This window comes from Lolium perenne, chromosome 4, assembly GCF_019359855.2.
Source record: "Lolium perenne isolate Kyuss_39 chromosome 4, Kyuss_2.0, whole genome shotgun sequence".
Classification (NCBI taxonomy): domain Eukaryota; kingdom Viridiplantae; phylum Streptophyta; class Magnoliopsida; order Poales; family Poaceae; genus Lolium; species Lolium perenne.
The window spans coordinates 49,686,145-49,707,160 of NC_067247.2; the positions used below are offsets into that span (position 1 = coordinate 49,686,145).

At 44.5% G+C, this 21,016-nt stretch overlaps 2 protein-coding genes and 1 long non-coding RNA gene across 5 annotated transcripts; 1 reads left to right on the forward strand and 2 right to left on the reverse strand.

Annotated features, from left to right (window-relative positions):
• Positions 1-427: 427 nt before the first annotated feature.
• On the reverse strand, positions 428-3,984 carry LOC127292463 (uncharacterized). 2 transcript variants are annotated; one of them, XR_007845156.1, is made up of 6 exons: positions 3,010-3,984; positions 2,794-2,904; positions 2,231-2,353; positions 1,768-1,818; positions 1,563-1,636; positions 428-904 (listed from the first exon to the last, which is right to left on the reverse strand). It is a non-coding gene; the product is annotated as an uncharacterized lncRNA (long non-coding RNA). The 2 variants fall into 2 exon arrangements; XR_007845155.1 differs by having other exon boundaries at positions 2,784-2,904.
• Positions 3,985-8,965: 4,981 nt separating this feature from the next.
• LOC127292465 (uncharacterized) lies at positions 8,966-9,944 on the forward strand. The gene is made up of 2 exons (XM_051321863.2): positions 8,966-9,590; positions 9,705-9,944. Exon 1 carries the CDS (start codon positions 9,165-9,167, stop codon positions 9,588-9,590), a length of 426 nt encoding a protein of 141 aa, XP_051177823.1. The 5' UTR covers positions 8,966-9,164; the 3' UTR covers positions 9,705-9,944.
• A 265-nt stretch (positions 9,945-10,209) lies between these two features.
• Positions 10,210-14,439, reverse strand: LOC127292464 (25.3 kDa vesicle transport protein SEC22-1). 2 transcript variants are annotated; one of them, XM_051321861.2, is made up of 6 exons: positions 14,296-14,439; positions 12,848-13,093; positions 12,220-12,380; positions 11,980-12,126; positions 11,575-11,651; positions 10,210-10,649 (listed from the first exon to the last, which is right to left on the reverse strand). In XM_051321861.2, exons 2-6 carry the CDS (start codon positions 13,033-13,035, stop codon positions 10,566-10,568), a joined length of 657 nt encoding a protein of 218 aa, XP_051177821.1. In that variant the 5' UTR covers positions 13,036-13,093; positions 14,296-14,439; the 3' UTR covers positions 10,210-10,565. The 2 variants fall into 2 exon arrangements, with proteins under 2 accessions (XP_051177821.1, XP_051177820.1); XM_051321860.2 differs by having other exon boundaries at positions 11,980-12,380.
• Positions 14,440-21,016: the final 6,577 nt, after the last annotated feature.

Sequence of the window (21,016 nt, forward strand, 5' to 3'; positions counted from 1 at the left end):
GCATCGGTTTGTTGTGTGTAATTTCATTTCGCACAAACCAGATTCTCCAAATCTATGTTCCTCCGTGTGGCATAACAAAATCGTAAAGGCTAACCAGAAAACATAGAGGCGTCTAGATGGTTAATCATCGTACACAATAATTTTCTGTACTACTCCCTAGGTTCCAAAATAAGTGTCGCATATTTTAGTGTATAAATACATGTGTATCTAGATAAACATGCGCTACTTATTTTAGAACGGAGAAAATATATGGATATTAAGTGAATCCCCATGGGGGTACCTACTCATAGCATGCATCACCGTCGGATGTCCCTTCACAGCTATGGGCGGATGACAACTAAGTAGCCAGGTAAGTATTAGGTATGTACTAGAAAGCAATGGCGCGGCGGCACGCCGCGCCCGTGGTGTTTGTTGTTTGCTTTGAAAATCCCAAGGAAATGGCAGTGTGGATGCATTCAAATAGTCCAACTGAGAAAAATGGTTTGTTCTATCCAGTCACCAAGCTATGAACGCAAATAAAGATAGCATGCCATAATAACTCATCGGATACAGAACCCTATGCATATTCAGTAACTAAAGCCCAAAGAAGTGGTCATATTAGGTGGACTGGCGATGGTCAGAGTAGGTGGTTGGCGCAGACAGGCTCGAGCGACTCCTTGGGGGCGCGCGCTCGTGCATCTCTTCCTCTTCTTTAGTCCGTGACCTGAGCTCATCACAAGGGCTGTGGCTTGTCATCATGGGGTGCCTCAAGGGCAGCATCATCCTCTACGTGAGGCAGGTGATCTGGATCCTTTTTGCGTGGAAGGCAAATGTCATGGCTTCCGGAAGATCCAATAACCGTGACGCGCTTACACTTCCTAAATTGCACTTTGAATGTTTCCTATTTGCAAAAATCTCGAGCACCCTGAAATTAAAAAAATGTATTACCACTTCCTCCAAAGTGTACAACCAATACAGTTAAGAATGGCAATGTTTTTTTTCTTTGAGAGGATTAAAGAATGCCAATTTTACTACTATCCTCCAAAGTGCACACATGCTTAATTATTTCCATCGACAAAAACTGCTACTTTATACACCTACACATGACTGGAGGTAACTGACTGGATTTTTCACCAGGCTGTCTTACATAAAAGATCTAAGCTTTGTATCAGAATAACTGGGAACAAAAGTTCAGATCAAAAGTCACATTTCATACAAAACTTATGGGAGTACTTATAATATGGTTCTAGCTAGATTTCAGTTTGTGTCTTGCACTGGAGGAAGGACCTGAAGGTACATGATTTTTTTTTTCTAATTCAGAGTATATATCAACAACATATTGTTTTTGTAACATCAAACATATTGCGCAGTACCTGAGTGTACTCCTATATAAATTATACCTGTAACTTTTCGCAACTAAGTACTGAAGCTATAGCAACATAAGATATTCGGTCACTGGTATGTAGCAAACTCATATTACTAAAAACATCTAGCAGGAAAATATTGAAGATTCATTGCAAAGGCAACCATACTAATTAGGAAATGAGGTTGGAGTCACAACACGTATTGGAATGGATGCTTACATTAACACATCTAATGAAACATTAGAACTTCTAAAAAGTAAAACTTGCATCCTTTCCCAAAATTAACACGGACTCTGCAAAGACAAAACATATTTTGGTTGGCAATCTAAGAAATAACAACACAATAATAGAATAGAAGAAAAGCTGGCCTTTAAGACCCACATTCGATCTTAAAGAGTGATTTATGTGGAGCTCATCCGTATACCTCGTATGTATCACCAGTCTAGTACTATTTGTCGGGTTCAACTTTGTAAACCTGAATGGTGAAAAATCCTTGCATCAGGTCCACAATTCAATTATCTGTATCCATTCTTATGTCATTTCATTAAATAAATTTGATTACAGAAGCTCGCAATGACAGTGTAACATACTATGAAACATTTTTGAGCAGACCTACTACTAACATCTTCAATGTTCCTGATACTGATCTCTTTCGGTAGATGTTATACCATGCAACTATACTGGCATCGAGATATATGATATATGTATTGCCAAATAGGAAAATGTATACAATAATAACTTGGAACAGGGATATCTTGAATTTCAATATGAAACCATCATTTTCCTAAAAACGAATATAAACTACAATAGAGAGCTAACTATTTTGAGTTGAGCTAGTAAGAAAATGCATCAAACAAAATCACATTAGCACCCAAAGTTGACCTTACCAAAGGAACACACATATACTGCATGTAATCAAAGAACACCATTTTTAGCCTCTCGCGGATACTCTTTCTTACAGTAAAGAAACCCAAAATCGTCCATTCCATCATGCCGCAATTTCCTTGAACCTGTTAGAAGGAACAGCCAAATGATTGATAGATCATATTTGGATTCTAGATCAACTTTGAATCTACGATCAAATACAACAGGTACTTCTATTGAACTATTTTTAAAAAATATAACACCAATGCCAACTAGAGTTTTTATCTTTGGAAGTCATGCACTAAAGGAAGTGAGAAAAACAGAAGGTACCATAAGTTTACTCAAACCAAAAGGAGAACAGTTCGCTGACAAACCTACTGCATAGATAAACGGTGCTCATAGGTATACAGATTTTTTTTGTATATACGCACCATTTCAGAATTTTAAGTAATATACTTGATCTCCTTGTACATGAAATTTTTGCCTAAGGAAAACATCAAGCTTGCAAATACAAATCACTCTAATTTGCTCATGGCAACAATGACCCCAAAAATATCCAGTTTAATGTGCATGTACATTGTATTACCGATGACGCCATCTTCCTTCTCCTCAATCCGAAGTGGGGCAGCACTCTGAGATGAAAACATCGGCATCTATCTTGGTCAAATAATTGTCCATGGGTAAAAGTTATTCGAGGCTGCAGGAAAAAACTAACATATTAATAGTACTGACCAGACCAATTTGAAGCTGCAAAGAGAATCTAACATATCTTATAACATGCAATCAATCATGTAGTGTGTACCTTCTCTCTTGCCCATTGTTAACAGAGATCTTCAGGATAATCCTTTTATCCTCTTGTCTCAAAGCCCTGGCTCACGTACATCACTCGTTGATGATAGCTGACTGAACTCGATGGCAGCTTACTCGGACCTAACTCCCGGAGTGGAAGAAGACCATAACATCATTTCCCAGGTATGAAACCAGCAAACAAACTTTTCCTTACTGGAAAAGGACTGAGTGGTTCCCAGACTGCAGCACAACGTGCCATCAAGTAGAACTCGAGCCAAGTAACATCCTTTCGCTTCCCAACAGCTCCACACAAGCAGTACCTTAACATCACATGGAAAAATTGTATAATGCAAGGAAAAAGTGCAGAGAGCTGACAATTACAACTAAAAGAGGCGACGACCAGCTGGCATTTCACAAGCCCATCAACTCAGAGTTTGCTGCCATGAATGTTCTGTAACCATAGATGAAAAGGAACTTGTCCTCTCAATTCTCTGAATTCTTACAGGTTATCAGCATATAATCTCTACCAACAGGGTTCTTCAACACAGAGAAAAAAACACAGATAAGAAGAAGAAAAATAGGTAAGAATCATGGCAAGAATGAACCTGCCTAGCATCACCTCTGCTTTACCATTCCAACGCAGAAACATGCATTCGACGCAGATCGAGTCGCCACAACCCTGCGCAGCCTCGACGCTTTAGCGGCTCTCCTTCAACAGCGGCAATGGCTGCCGCGTCGCTCCACGGCGCCACCGCGCGGACCGACAGCAGCCCTCTGCCTGGCTCTCTCCGCCGCGACGCGATGCTCCTGACGCCTGATGCGCGGCCACCGGTGCTGCTTCTCTCGGCGGCGGCCAATATGCCAAGTCGTACCCTCAGTGGTGGCGAGGATTTTGACATGGATGGAGGCTATGGGAGGAGGCGGCGTGGACTTGGGAGCCAGCGCGGAGAAGCCAACAAGAAGGAGAAAATCAGATTTTTTTTTAGAAGAGATAGCATCGTGGAGCAAAAAGGATTCTGGTTTCTAGAGAGATAAGCGGTGGTGGGTGTGTGGTGGGGTCCAGCTAGTATATCTCTAGAATAGAAGGTAGGAGAGAAATATTTGGCATCCTCATCAATATGCTGTTTAATGACAGTTTTCTTTCCTCAATTACCGGCAGCCACAGACAAAGAAGGCATAGGCAACCGGTAACCGGAAGGATTACCTGCCAAAAAAATTGAGGTGAAAAAGGAACTTCTGATGGCAAGAGCCTACTTGGACAGATGTCATGAAATGCCTACAACTTATGTTGAGAAAATTATCAATCTACAGTGCTCAAATCAATTAGGTTGCACTAAACTGATTAGCTTTTATATAGTGTATAATTTAGTGGAAAATATATATGTTTGATGTTAGATGCTAACACGTGTTCCTATAACTTTAGCCAGAAATAGATCAACGGAGGGGAGTTGTGGAGCGAGAGTGCGGGCAGCCCAGGGCGGAACTACGCGTGCCTGTATGATGAAGTGTCATGTCTACATTAATCCTATGGTAAGATGAAATCTCTTTGATTGTAGCAAAAGAATTTTTCATGAGGTATGAACTAATAATTTTTCCTCAGTAGGAAATCTTCCTATGGGATATGTTTTTATGAATCAAACGGCTCGTGTAGGAAATTTTCCATTCCACAGGATTCAAATCCAACACAATACCTATATAAATCCTATGAATCAAAGGATCCCTAACTCATTTTTATTATATCAATAACTGGAGTTAGCTAGTGTAGGTGTGGTCCTGCGGTTTTGCAAATGAAAACTTTGGGAATTCATTGCATAGAAGTAATTCACATCATTGATGTCTGAAAATCATACTTGTGAGCTTTTGAAGGTGACTTTAAGCCGCCTTCATAATCACCAATGGGAGAATGTGAGCACCCCAATTTTGATGCAAGATATTTGATCTTTTCTTTTGCACTCATGAGCTCATTAGACAACAAATCCACCCTAAGATACGTTTCTTAATTTGGTCAACTATGTCTCGTGGTTCCATATTTTCTCTCTAGGCGGACATATCTAATAATGAGAGTCCAAGATTATGATACCAACTGAAGGATAAAAAATAACACCTAGAGGAGGGTGCATAGGAGGAAACAAATTTTAATGAAACTGACTTGAGGGACAACCGTGGATAAAAGAGCTTATCCCAAAATACAAATAGACGAATAGTCTTATATGATGTAGCCGAAGATAGCACTAAGGCAAGGGAGAAGTGAAATAACCAAAGTAGAAGGAGACTAATACAACGAGATGTATCGTGAAGTTCAATTCTTTGTGAGAACTCTAATCATCGTTGGATAAGCCATGACAAACCAAGCCCACACGATCCCTCACATGTCTAGCGTTCTTCACCCTTGAGTTACCGAAACCAACTGAGAGCCCATCCACTAATGATATCTTATGGCAATCCTCTTACCTTGACAAATTCCTGGATGGAAATCCACAACTATGAATGATCACAAGGCAATGCCAACCGCCCTGGTTTCCCCACAAATCCAAAAGAAACAAAACCGAGCTTACTCAAGATGGTAATTCAACTTTTGTTTGGCAGAAAAATAATCTCAATTTTCCAATAAAGATTCTCACGATTGAGTGGATGGATGTGGATGGATTGAAACTTTAAAGCTCAACAATGGTGAGGGGAAGTGGATCTAAATGGCTAAGGTCACTTGGACAAGAAGGAGACCTTGTATGTGTGTTGACCAAATCCAAATGTTATCCGCATCATGCAGGAAGTTCGGAGGACTGGCAGGCCAGGGGTTCTGGCCACCCAGAAAGCCCAAGAACCTTTCAGTATTTATTGCGGAAAAACAGAGAACAAATAGCAGTGGCCTAGAGCGGCTCATGACCTTGTATAGAGGTTATGGAATTAGGGGCTGGCTTTGGCTCTACTTGAGGGGGCGGGGTATGACTTATGAGAGGGCTTTTTTGAAAAACTAATTGAGTGGGGAGTATATCATATGTCATATACTCATATGTAGGTAGTCCCCTAATTCTTTGGTCATTAACAACAAAATCCGCATGGGTATGATTTGTGACGGGTACCCAGAACATCTTACTGAGATGATTCAAATAGATCTTTTTAACATCAACGCAATAGACTAATTTTATATTGGTCACTTCTTCATTTGAGACTGTATTAAGGGAAAAAAAGAACAAAATACATATATACATAAATATTTGTTGGACTTGTGAGAATATTATTGGTACATTTCTTGGAACACTCTAGCAACTTATTTAGATATGTGAGAGTTAAAATTAACACGAATACCTATAATACGCCATAGTGTGTGTTAAGTGGCAGAAGCTAACATAGGATGTAATAGCGACAGGAGAAACTTAGGATGGATTATATTTGTTTTCCTTACTTACATTTTTCATCAACTCATCCTGGCAGCAAAATGTCCCAATCCAATTTGAAAATAGAATATATAGTTTATACGAGATATTTACTCTAAATTTGGCACAAAAAAACATCTCAATGATAAATAATCAAATTTCTAACAAGAATGGTATTGTAGCATTTAGCAACACGATGCATTATAATTATGTAGTGTGCCACATAATGATTATAGAGGAAATGGTATAAAATTTCAGTATAAAATTACATGCTTCGTAAGAAGGCACCTGCAAAAGTTATTTTGGACTTAAGAGGTAGCATTTACCAGTTCGTTAGATGCATCGGGAGAGATGGTTGAGGTCAGTCGGACTTGTTGAAGCGTAGCATGGTCGGTCTCCTAGGCGCCACCTATAGGTGTTGATGTCTGTCACAACCCCTTCCCTGGCTCAGTCTTGGCGGTCACGCACCACGCTAGGTGCGGGACTTCATCCTCACAACAAAGCCAAATAGAGGTCCCACACATGACACAGTGAAAAAAAGACCCTTTCACAGAGCCGACACATGAATGAGACCAATAGAATCCATCCGTGCGCGGAAGTGGCCGTGGCCGTTGCTGCTTGACCTGGCGCCGCCGCTCTCTACTCTAACGTGAATTCAAGGAATAATTTGTGCAGTTGTGTAACTATGTAGGTTGACTAGTACGGTACATCTCGATAGGAGGAGGAAGCTCATGTTAATAAAGCCCAACAACGGACCGGAATTATGTTCCACCAAGTGGGTAGGACTTTCGCCACTCACTCACATTTGTGCTCGTCTAGCGCTAATCGAGTAAAAAATGGGCTAGATTTTGTGCCGTCAAGCATGGTACGCACATGAACAGAGACATATTTCTAGTCACACTAGTACAGAAGGCCCTTTTAGACACCCATGGCGCTCGGTCCTTTTATGACTAGCTATATGCTTGTATGGAACTATGGTGTGATCATGTTATTTGGTATTGTTAACAAATTAAGTAAAATAAGTTTTTAGATATATCTAAACACAACGAGCTTGGACCGTTCCCCTCCTCCCGCTACAGTAGAGGTAGGCGATTTCTGAAACCCCCTTCTGCTTCCACCTCGCCGCCGGCGATTCGTGTGATTCCCCACCCTCCGGCTGCCGCCTCGGCGGCGGGAGGATGGGGAATCGCCGGATCCCGGCGTGTACATAGTGTAGGTAGCAGTAGGTTGCTAGCCGGCGGCGCTGGGGAGTTGGTGGCGTGGCCGGAGTGGCTTTTGCAGGCGGTGGTCCTCTCCTTCGCGGTCGGTGCTCCGGTGGAGGCCAGCGGCGGATCTGCCGTCTTTGCTTCGCTCGCGTCTCGTCGGAGGCGTGGTGCGACTCGTCCCCGTGCCGGGGGCCATGTGGGGCTCCGGCTTTTGAAGATCTTGAAGGTTCGGGTGGTGTTGAACAAGATGGCGGCGGCGTCTGTCGCGCAGGGTGGAGGTGCTTGCGCACCGAGGAGCGTCGACTTCCGCGTCGTGAAGGGGATCCTCCCAGTCCAAGCGTTCGGAGGAGTTGCGGCGGGTTTCGCCGGCGTGGCGGCTTGCTCGATGAGGACGACAAAGCAAGAGCTCAGAGGGGTGTCTTTGTAATTTTTCAGTTTTCTGAGCTTGTCTGTAAGACTCTTGTTTAATGCATTCTGGTCCTTCTTCGCAAAAAAAAAAGTAAAATAAGTTTTAAAGTTTTGGAAAAATGTTAGTGGCGTGTAGTCTGGGTGGTACACCACCAGTAGATACACTACCGGTGACGTGGAAGATAACATGCCGCCGATATTTCATTTACCAGCGGCGTGGCAAACAGCAATCAATTGATTGAAAAACAAGAAGAAGATTTGACCTCCTTCCCTTTGTCTCCAGCTTTCAATACAAAGGAGTCAAGGAGTACCAGAAGAAAAGAAGATTTCGTACTTTCCACCAAGGAAGAAATAGTAGCATTTGAAACTAAAAAGATTTACTTTTATAGTAAATATCTAAAGAAGGGCTATAGTCCAAACAAAGGAGCTAGCATCCAGTTCAAATTAACAAAAGAAAAAATTATGAGTATGATCTGCTAAGATCCCCGGCCCAATCTACTTAGGATCTTTGATATGTTTGAGGCTTGGGCATGACTTGACACGCATGGAATTCTTGCAATGCAAAGATCTCTTGAAGTTGATAGTAGGCATCATTTCTTGTAATTTCACCTCGATAGTGGTCATCCGTGCAGAGTTGGCCACGTAATTGGACCGGCCAGGTTCGTCGTCGATGTTATATTCTTCCCCGTGACAGAACAACATCTTAAAGGCCAATCGGGGCAGCCCAACCGATCCTTTTTTTGTACAGAGATGAGTAGAACACTGGTACTACTAGTAGTTGCCTGGTCTCGAGTCTCGCCATTGTTTGGAAGGTGTGCTGCTGCTAGTGGAAGAAGAAATGCCCAATAATTGCCCCCCAACAAGAGCAGGATCGATGATGCTTCACCCGTTCACCAATAATTGGGAACCGACGGTAGCAAAGAGGAGGAGCACGGAAATAATAGCTGAGACGTCGCAATTATCTTACTACTTCAAGATGGACCGGAGGAGGGCACGGTGAGAGCTCGCACTATCCTTCTTGACTCGTACGAATTTCATGAGATTTCGTACTTATCAATTTCAAGAGATCTTTGCATTGCAAAGAATTCCACGTGTAATTCCGTGTCGGGAAGGGAAGCAAATGAGAGCGTGTGCGCGTGTCGTCGCTGTCAAGCAAAGCACACAAGAGGCCGCTTCAAGTGATGATCCATCCCAATTCCCACCCCCGAAGCAAAAGCCCACTTCCTCCTCGTCCTCGCCCCACTAGGCAGGCCTTCCTTCTTCCTCCCCAGCGACGCGACGCGACCCGGCGGAGGAGGATGTGCGAGGGGAGGCGGCTGGGCGACGCGGCCCGGCCGGCGTGGGCGGAGCTGCGGAGGAGGGAGGCCGCGGCGGACGCGCGCCTGGCGGCGGCGCGGGCGCGCCTCGCCGAGGCGCTGGCGGAGCTGGAGCGGGCCCGGGCGCGCGCCGCCGAGCTGCAGCGCAGGCTGGAGGAGACCTACGGCAAGCGCCGCCGCCTCAAGCGGGTGGCGGCCGCCGCGCGCGACCGGATCCACGAGACCCGCGCGCGACTCCAGGAGCAGCAGCAGGACCAGCAGCTCCCAGCCGAATCCGATCCCACCTCATAGGTAGGTAGCCAGCTCTCCTGCTCCGATCCCTTGACCCTCGCCCTGCTAATCGGACCGATGATCGAACAGTAATAACTATGTTTAACAGCGTCCTCTTGATTCCTTCATCTGCAGGGGCGAGTTGCAGCTGGAGGATGATGCCGTCTGTGGCAGGATGATCAGCTGGATGCTGCACGATTACTCGTCTACTTTTTCTCTTTTTAGGCTTTGTAATATACAGGACGAATGTTCTAGTCATTCGCTGAAATGAACTAAAAGTTAGTAGCGACAGCACTGTAATCTCTAGACCTGAAATCTCCAGTGGCCATTCCATAAGAAAAAAAAAGAGAGAGTATCTTCAGTGGCCATTGCCCATATACTTGTGCCAGTATTCAGCTTTAGTTTCTGCCATTCAACATTTTCATTTAACTAGATATGTCAATCAGTTAATCACAATAACAGCAGCTCGGCATGATTCACAGGGAAAATATCTGCCTAATCAGATGCAACCGTCACCAGCAACTGCAGGCATGTTAATTTTAACATATCAAACGATGTGCTAGATAAGATACTGTTGCATTGGCAGAACTTCCATGTTAAAGCAACTCATTAACTTTATCCTTGCACACACAAAAAAATATGTAGTTGAAATATAGCATATTATGTGGCCAAGGTGCGAGCAATGGAGTATAGTTCATCAGCCCAAATTCTTACAAGAGTTCACAGAAAAATACTAGTATCCCGGTATCGAAAGGTCAACTCTACAGAGCTCTTGTATGTACGGTTCTGAGGATTCACAAAATCAAGTCCGTCATATAAGATCTATACTACAACGAATTCACTTGAATAGCTTGTAAGATGGTAGCTTCAAAGTACTCGCTTGAACAGGCAGATACGGGATGCAAGCTATCCAAGCATCTCTTGATTCAGAATCGACCATAACTGTCTTCTTTCTCCAGTGTTATACCACAGGCCAGCTTCCATTGTTTAGTGGAATCACCAGATCTTGTTCTTAGCCCAGAACAGGATTATTACGACCCCAATCACAATGGCAACAGGGGCATACTTCCGAATGAAAGCCTGAAACCCGAAAAAGCATGATTCACATCATAGTCAAAAGACTGAAAAGAATATAGGGTGTAATACAAAAGATCGTGATATACAAATGTGGATATTCAAGTTAATACATAAGACTTCTATCAAAGCATATTTGCTGCTGGTAAATGGTAAAAACCCCAGTAAAATGTCTCAAGGGCACAAGTCTCGATAGACACGACAACTGCAAAGGTTTGCACTCTTTCTCAAGTTTGATTAAATTTTACCACAGGTAGAGTTGAGAAGCGCCGTTTTGCTAACTACAGGGTAACAGCAAGAGACGTGCTGGAATAGTATCAGCTAATTTTAATTAACCAAACAGGTATTTTTCATCAGTAAAAGATGATAATTCTATACTACATTAAGGGAAAACTCATGGTAACTAGAACGATAATTACTAGTGTCATGCCCACAGACTGCTGCAGGACATGATTATATTATCATGTTACCAATAAGTTACAAAAAAGTAAAGGAAGAAAAGATCAAAATGATCTTGTGTATAGTTTAACTATTGCCTGAATTTTGTTATGGGATTTTTTTGTTATAATATGCATGTGGAGAGAGAAGTTAGCCATCCAAACACCGAAGTATGGATTTTCTTGATAATGCATAAAACTGTGCAAGGTGCACAAATGGTAAGACATTTCATGTTCATATTTTCTAAATGTTTGAAAAGCTTTGCTCAATTATTGTTGGACGGAGGGAGTACTTAAATTTGACCATTTTATTTCTTCTAGTAAATCCAATGGCTAAATATTAGTGAGGCGTGGATTCATTAGCATTCAGCATTAGGAGTCAATTTTAGAATAAAGAGAGAAGAGAAGTCAAGATGTTCAATAAGTACTGACAAACATACATGACATAATTAAATGCTCAAATTCATAGCATATGCATTGTGCACATGGATTACCTGCCGATTGAGATCCTTCGCCTTATCTGCATACATTTTCGTTTCATTTGACAACCTATTTGACATTTCACTGACCTCTGCAAAAACAGAAGTACAGAAGAGTAAACAGTTATTTGCCAGTACGGTCAAATCTTCCAATGCAAATGATACAGTGGAAAGGGTGAGATGGGAAGCATTTTGTGAACATGCAAGGAACAATGAGTGCAGAAAACCAGAAGCAAAGGTAAGAAAAAATCATATAGTGTGAAGCTTTTGATGACAAGTAGTAAATCAAGGCCTATTGAAAGGAAAAATAATTGCCAAATAAGTCTGATGTTATCAATGCATGAGACATATACCTACCAGATTCTAATGCCAGGAAATGTAAATGAAGCAGTACAAGGCAAAAGAGATTTCCAGACTTACGGTCTAACTTTTCACCGACGCCAAGAACTTCTTGAACATTGCGAGTCATAATTTGATGAACCTCATAGAGCTCATCATTCAGTTTTGCAATGTTCCTTTGGGTTCTGGTATCCAAATAGAGTTTCTTAGTCTTCTGTATGTATGTATCTAAATACAGAGAAACATATGTTATAAAGCAGTAGAACTTGAGAGGGTGAATAAAAACAATGGTGGCATGTGCAGTAGAGATTAACAACATACCAAACTTAATAAAAGCATAAGGCCTTGCCGCAGTTTCAATCTGACTTCCATTGACTCTCTCGAATTCATTTTTCAGATCTTCCAAGTACTGGAATGCAAGCTTCTTTGGATAAGAACGGTCACACATTGTTAGATAACATACTCGGCCTTCAATGATGTAACTGCATATCTGAATTAAGGTGGAACAGCAACATACTACAATAAATGTAAAAAACCAACAAAAGCTAAAAAGATAGATAAAAGGACGTAGATAACTGGCTGCAGGGTATTTTTAGTAGAAGCTAAACCATATGATGTAAGCACCAGAGCAGAAAAGCCTCTACAAAAAAATGGTAAAGGTAAATGGCCTTGCATACAATTACAGAACTCAGAATGACTAGTAGACCAGAAATAGCAAGACCACAAGCTATATATGTCCCTCCATGGCTAATCAACAAATGTTGACTTCTCTCGCCAGAATAATAAAATGTAATGACTAGCTAAAGCATCTACAATTTTAATATAAATAACGTCATTGCACATCTAAATAAAATACCTAGGATCAAGCATAAAATGGCCATGGTGAAGCAGGATTCATAAATAAGCATCTTTTCTGAACATAAAATAGATCGCAAGTAACACAGGATACTGGAAAAAGTACGATCCTGTCTCAATTGACATCCTTGAGGCTTCATGTTGCCCCTTTGACAAGTTCTTAAAAAGAAGTTTAGCTTGCTGCTTGTAGAAGTCAGAATCCTTTTGATCCCGCCCGTCATCAAGCCCTTCTGCCAGAGGAAGGCCATCAGTGACCCGTGCTATCATTGTCAGCTTCACCATTTTGCGAAGAGCACCAGAAACAACTACAAATTATATACTTGATAGCCTGCAGAGACACCTGCAAGTCAAAGCAGGAAACTGCTTCAGAAGTAGTCTAGCTCCAACTTCTGGCTTGATGATACATTAAGCAAAGTGCACATCTAAATTTCTAGTCAATTAAGAAAAAGTGTAGCCAACAAACAAGTAATGCATGCCATTTTACAGCATCAAATATGCTACTCTCCTAGCAGCGTAATTTGTTCATTGCACAAATTCATACAAGTACTCACAGCCTTGGTGTTTATTTAACAGCTTAAAAGTAAAAAAAAAAAACATCAATCACCATGCATATACGACATATACAAATACCCCAAGATTTAAACCGACGCAGTTTGCATCGTGAATGTCGTTTCTACTGATATAGCTGACAAAACCCACAAACACAATCCATTTGTGTAGCTCTAAGGAGAAATTCCATAAATGAGTAACACATGGTAAATTACTCATTTCACAGACAGGACATCCTCTTTAGTCTATAGACTGCAGTCGCAAAACCATTACTTAAGAACCTTACAGAGAAAATAACTACGCATATACCCCTTTGTGATTTCCATTGAGTAGCAAAAACAATACAGGAGCTGATCACATGGACCGACAATATAATGAAGTACGCGATGATCTACAACCCCCATGCAGAAATGCACAATTCACAAATTACAATCTGTTCGATATACAAATATACATGTAGGTATACTTTCTCTCAAGTTAGTAACCACTGGCCTACACGCCACACATGCATCGCATGACTCTACATCACAAGAACAATACAAATTGTCACTCGCTCCGACAGAGGGGAAGGAAAAAAGGGGTTACAAACTGCAATTCAGCAGTTCTCAGAACTCAGCGGATAGCTTACGCTCAACCAAACTAGTTAGATAGCATGCCCAACTCAGTTCACTTCTAGCAAACTGCTAGACAAGAAAATGCGCTGAAACAACTTATTTCGAGCACTCATATTAAGAAGAACTGAGGAACCAAACAGGCAAACTCTATCTAGAAACAGTATGATCCGCGATTGGCGCGAACGCGGGTATCCCAAAATCCGATCCACCCCTCCCAAGCTTCACCGCCGACCAACCAACAAACCATCGTAGGATCACACACCAGATCGAACCCGGAATTCGGGAGCGATCGCATCAGATCTACCGGATCTGGGCGAGCTAGAGGCTACCACGAGACATCACACAAGGAGTAGATCGGCAGAGGGGAGAAGTGGCGTACGCGGAGGAGGCACGGCAGCGGAAACGGGTGCGGCGGCCGTCTCCGGGGAAGCAGATCGCGGGGTCGCCGGAGAGAAGCGCAAGTTTGGCGGGCACGTGCTGTGCTGCGCGTGTCGGTTGGGAGAGTAGCCGGGGCGGAGGAAGATACGGGTCCGAGCTCTGAACCGGTTGGCACTTGGCACGCGGAAAATGATGGGCTCCATCTGCACCCACAAGAGCCCAGCACATTTTACGAGTTTAAGGCCCAGTAAAACTTTGTCACGTATCAACCAGGCCCATTTTGCGTTTCGAGCCCCAACTCCCAACCGGACTTGTCAAATCCTCCCGGAAAGGACATCGCCAACTCCCGCCAACGGACATGTCAAAAAAGAAAACCGTAAGAAAAAACATGTTAAAAAAAATCTCCCGCCAACAGAGACCCCGATCTCGCTGGCCGTTCCTATACACTGACCAGGTCGGCACGCGGTATGCGCCGCGCGGTTAGAGTGTTGGCCATTTTCTTTTTTGAATCATTTTTTTGTTCTGTTTTTGTAGGATTTAAAATATGTTAGATTTTGGAAAAGAAAATATTATAGTAATAGAAAAGAAACAGAAAAAAGAAGAAAAGAATTGTACCTAAACCTAATGAGCCGCGGCCCAGCCTACCCAACTTGGTCCCTGGGGTGTGCGGCACCCCCGCACGAGCCGACCAAGTCGGCATATAGCAGTCCCCCATCTCGCCTGCGCCCGGCTGAACGATCGGCCCGAGATTCCATTGTCGTAGATATATGAGATTAGAATCTCCTGCTCTTTTGTGCTAGGCAATCATAACCTTTGGCATATGTTGTTGTTTCACACGGTCCAAGCTGCTATACACCGACAAGTGCTGGCATATGGTTATGAGGATTCTACACCGGTCGATACTGATGTCTGATAGATGTAAGCGGACCAGCCTAGTGCCTCCAACAAAAGCTAGTTCAAATGTTTACAAGTAGGCTTTGGCAAAAAAAAACTTACAAGTAGGCTTTGGACAAAAAACAAAAGGTTACAACTAGGTTTTGCCCCAAAAAGAAAACTTACAAATTTGGCACTGAGGATCTGTTTGGTTTCAAGCCACAATTTGCCAAGCCAAAGTGTGGTGAGCCACAAAAGTATGGCTAGCCACAAAAGTGTGGCTCAAAATGTTGAAGCCAAACTTCGATAAAACTTGCCAAAAAAGTTGAGTCCATAACAAATAAACTATACGTGCAATAGAGTGTAGCAAGCCAGAGTGTGACGAAAAAACCAAATACATGCTAATTAAACTGTGGCTGCCAAATTTTGGCTCGGCAAATTATGGCTAAGAACAAATCATACACTAACTTTACACCGGTGAATGTAATCATTGACATGCGCGCGTCAGTTTTTTATTCCTAGTGCTATGCCCAATTTTTCTCTTATGGGTTTACATTAAAGCCCCTTTAATCCTCTCTTATTTTACAATTAAATCACATAGCTTTAAATGTTTTGAATTTACCAAAAGGTTTTGGTTTGTTGTAAAACTTGTAGGGTTTTCAAAAGTGTTTTCAACTTCTAACTCTCTCTCTCTCTATTTTCTTTTTCAAAAGAAAAGTTTCAAATCAAATAAAAGGAAACATTAAACATAAAATAAAAGAAGAAACCTAAGCTAACCTAGCTCAAATTCAAACAAGTTTCACCTTTTTCATGATTTTATAGTGTTAACAACCAAAAATGCACATGCAAAAAAATTAATTATGGCACAGAAAGTATAATGTTGCGTATTAGCCACAAGTGAAGAAACTCATCCATATTGGATCTAGCATCTACTTTCACTGTAAACATGTGTGTGTGTTGGATCAATCTGATGCCCAACGAACGTCCATTCTTTGGAAGGTGATCGGAGGGTCGAGGCGGCTATTGCCCACCATGACGAGTGTGCCTACTAGGCATGCCATGGGAACCACCTGTCAGCCCATCTAGGCCCTCGTGAGCTCCTTGGCCGGTAGGCTCCTACCTTGAACGATGATATTTTAATACTACAAGTAAATATTCGTGAGGCCATACCCATCAAAAAAAAAAATTCGGGCCATGCCATCCGATTGTTCAACCTGAGAACATGAAAGATATATTGGACCATGGGAAAAGAACAAACAAATAAAGTCAGTGATGCAAAGGAAACCACCTGTAAACAACTTATGTAAATCTCAATTCCAATCGCTTGATATATTGTCAAGAAACATGCTTTCCACTAAGATATTTAACGATAATATAAAAGTAGGCATCGACGTAAAATATGTAGAGGCATATGGTTCGGTCTTTTATACTTTCATTGATCTATGGCATTTGGTTTGAGCAAAGTTTTCTTAATAGTCAATTTTTTGTGAAGGAAACAAATATCATATGTGCCCTTGTAAAATATATTTTAATTATAGAGCAAGTGCATTTGCAATAGAATAGCTTAGAATTATAACAAAGACCACTGAATCATAATGCAGAAACCAAGAAACATAAGGACGAAGATCACATAGTTGGACAATGAGCTATAGAATGTAAATGTAAAATATTTTAGTATAAATAAGTCGAACCCACTTTTTGATGTAATTGTTTGCAGAAAACATGCTAGTAGTTATTAGCCAAATAGGCCTTTAGTAAATTCAGGCATAGTCTAGGTCGCGTGGACCGGTTCTCCCCGATAGGAAACCAAACCATCGACATGAAGGTGGCTGATCATTTTTCCATCTAAAGTCATCTTAATACGTCTATGGCCCCATCTATAAGTCGGAATTCGTTAAGTTGTCGAGTTAATTACATGGACCTTGTAGTAAGTCGTCGGTCGCATACAAACTCAGATCAAAATGGCTGTAAAATCAAAATTGTACATCTTGACCATAGGAACAACTTTTCAGCTGAGCACTTCTCCATTTGAAGACGTTCCGGCCCAGTTCTCCATATGTTGTCTTCTGGGCTGCCTTTAAGCAACACAACTGGCCAGAGGCTGGATCATGTCATAACCTGGCGCCATAAGTGTAAGGGCATCTTCAGTGGCGCGACGCATTTTAGCGTCGGTGCGCGTCCGTTTGCGTCGGCCGAAATGGTCGAAATCGACCGCGCGTCTGTTTGCGTCGGAGTGGCTCCAGCGGCACGACGCATTTTTGTTTTGCCGAATCATTTTTTAATACATGAAACATAATTTACATTGTTAAAACATGAAAAAAAAACCTAACGCCTACTCCTGCTCCTCGTCGCTGTCGAGCACGATGAGCTCCGGTATCACCCACGGCCAGTTGCCATTCGGGGGAGCGTACGCCGGGCGCGCCGGCGGTGCTGGAGGTGGAGGAGGCGCCCAGGGCTGCGGCGGTGGAGGCGCCTAGAGCTGTGGCTGCAGCGGAGGCGCCAAGGGGTATGGTTGTGGCGGCGGTCGAGGAGGCGCCCAGAGCTGCGGCTGTGGCGGCGGTGGAGGCGGTGCCTAGGGCTGCGATTGTGGCGTGGCCGAGTCCTGTAGTTCCAGTCGAAGGGCTTCATCCTCCGATAGCCCCGGCGGCATGACGCCGGTGGCGTGCCGGGGAAGCGGCGGCTGCACAGGCGCGTCGTTCTCGGAGACGAGGACGCCGAGCTTCGCCATCTCGTCGTCCGTCATGTTCTCCGGGAACTCAAAAACGCGGCCCTCCGCCACGGCCTGCTGCCATTCGTGGAAGACGGCCGCGACGTAGTCGTCGCTGTCGTCCTTCACCTCCTCGTTATGGTACGCGAGCGCCTCGATGTAGTCGTCCTCATCGTCGTAGGCGGCGTAGGCGTCGTCATCGTGGTCATTGCGGTCGTCGTCATCGTTGTGCTGCGCGCGCGTCGCCGCCTGCTGACGACGCCTCGCCGCCTCCTGTCTTCGTGGACGAGTCGTCGATGCAGACCCGAAGGGAAAATCCCTGTCGCCCATGAAGCCCGCCCTTCTTCTCTTATCCGTCTCGGTCGATGGATACGTACGCCAGCTGTCGGAGTCGATGGCGTACGCCGGATCGTCGCGGAGGTCCGGTGGCAGGTACCGCCTCCTACGCCGGATCTCCACGGTCCGATCAGGCTCGCGCGCAGGGACGGGAGGGATGGGCACCCGGCGGCAGCTGAGCCGTGATACGTCTCCGACGTATCGATAATTTCTTATGTTCCATGCCACATTATTGATGTTATCTACATGTTTTATGCACACTTTATGTCATATTCGTGCATTTTCTGGAACTAACCTATTAACAAGATGCCGAAGTGCCGATTCTTTGTCATTGTTTTTGGTTTCAGAAATCCTAGTAAGGAAATATTCTCGGAATTGGACGAAATCAACGCCCAGGGGCCTATTTTTCCACGAAGCTTCCAGAAGTCCGAAGATGAAACGAAGAGGGGCCACGGGGTGGCCAAACCCTAGGGCGGCGCGGCCCCACCCCTGGCCGCGCCGGCCTGTGGTTTGGGCCCGCCGTGCCGCCTCTTGACCTACCCTTCCGCCTACTTAAAGCCTCCGTGACGAAACCCCCAGTACCGAGAGCCACGATACGGAAAACCTTCCAGAGACGCCGCCGCCGCCGATCCCATCTCGGGGGATCCAGGAGATCGCCTCCGGCACCCTGCCGGAGAGGGGAATCATCTCCCGGAGGACTCTACGCCGCCATGGTCGCCTCCGGTGTGATGTGTGAGTAGTCTACCCCTGGACTATGGGTCCATAGCAGTAGCTAGATGGTTGTCTTCTCCCCATTGTGCTATCGTTGTCGGATCTTGTGAGCTGCCTAACATGATCAAGATCATCTATCTGTAATTCTATATGTTGCGTTTGTTGGGATCCGATGAATAGAGAATACTTGTTATGTTGATTATTAAAGTTATATCTACGTGTTGTTTATGATCTTGCATGCTTTCCGTTACTAGTAGATGCTCTGGCCAAGTAGATGCTTGTAACTCCAAGAGGGAGTACTTATGCTCGATAGTGGGTTCATGCCTGCATTGACACCGGGACAAAGTGACAGAAAGTTCTAAGGTTGTGTTGTGCGTTGCCACTAGGGATAAAACATTGATGCTATGTCTAAGGATGTAGTTGTTGATTACATTACGCACCATACTTAATGCAATTGTCCTGTTGCTTTGCAACTTAATACCGGAGGGGTTCGGATGATAACCCGAAGGTGGACTTTTTAGGCATAGATGCAGTTGGATGGCGGTCTATGTACTTTGTCGTAATGCCCAATTAAATCTCACTATACTCATCATGATATGTATGTGCATGGTCATGCTCTCTTTATTTGTCAATTGCCCAACTGTAATTTGTTCACCCAACATGCTGTTCGTCTTATGGGAGAGACACCTCTAGTGAACTGTGGACCCCGGTCCAATTCTCTTTACTGAAATACAATCTACTGCAATACTTGTTCTACTGTTTTCTGCAAACAATCATCTTCCACACAATACGGTTAACTCTTTGTTACAGCAAGCCGGTGAGATTGACAACCTCACTGTTTCGTTGGGGCAAAGTACTTTGGTTGTGTTGTGCAGGTTCCACGTTGGCGCCGGAATCCCTGGTGTTGCGCCGCACTACATCTCGCCGCCATCAACCTTCAACGTGCTTCTTGACTCCTACTGGTCCGATTAAACCTTGGTTTCTTACTGAGGGAAACTTGCCGCTGTGCGCATCACACCTTCCTCTTGGGGTTCCCAACGGACGTGCCAACCACACGCATCAAGCCGCTAGCCGCCAGGCAGTTGCACGCCGGGCCAGCCCTCGCACGGTATCCATTTGCCGTGCATGAGCCTCCCCAGCGTGACGGGGAGCGGCACCCTCTTGTAGCCGCTGCCGGAGGCCTCGAAGTCATTCTTCTTCCCCATGGCGCTGCGGCGGTGGTGCTGCGAGTGGAGGTGTGGGGGAAGGAGGAACGCGGCCGGTGGTCTTTTAAGCGCGGCCGCGTGCGAGATACGGTGGCATTGAAGGCAGCGTAGAAGCCCAGCCGCCGCCCGCCAGTGCGCGTGCAGAACAGGCAGCCGCGCCATTGATGGCGAAGGCTACGGCGCAGACGCGGAAGCGCTGACCGCCGAAGCGATGCCCTCAATGCAGACTCGCTGTCAGACGGGCCCCGATGGGGAAGCGAGCGGACACTTTGCGCGTCAGCCGAGCGTCCGCAGAGACGCAAACCTGGCGCATATTTGGGCCAGGTTTGCGTCTCCGCAGATGGCCCGGTCACTTTGTGTCGCCCCGCTGGAGGTGGTGACATACGCATTTCCGGTCCACGCGGACGCAAACGGTCGCTCAGCGTCCGTTTGCGTCGCGCCGCTTGATACGTCTCCAACGTATCGATAATTTCTTATGTTCCATGCCACATTATTGATGATATCTACATGTTTTATGCATACTTTATATCATATTTATGCATTTTCCGGCACTAACCTATTAACAAGATGCCGAAGAGCCAGTTGCTGTTTTCTACTGTTTTTGGTTTCAGAAATCCTAGTAAGGAAATATTCTCGGAATTGGACGAAATCAACGCCCAGGGGCCTATTTTCACATGAAGCTTCCAGAAGACCGAAGAGTCAACGAAGTGGGGCCACGAGGTGGCCAGGAGGTAGGGCGGCGCGGCCCAGGTCTTGGCCGCGCCGGCCTGTCTCCTAGGCCCCTCGTGACGCCCCCTGACCTGCCCTTCCGCCTACAAATAGCCTTCGTCGCGAAACCCCCAGTACCGAGAGCCACGATACGGAAAACCTTCCAGAGACGCCGCCGCCGC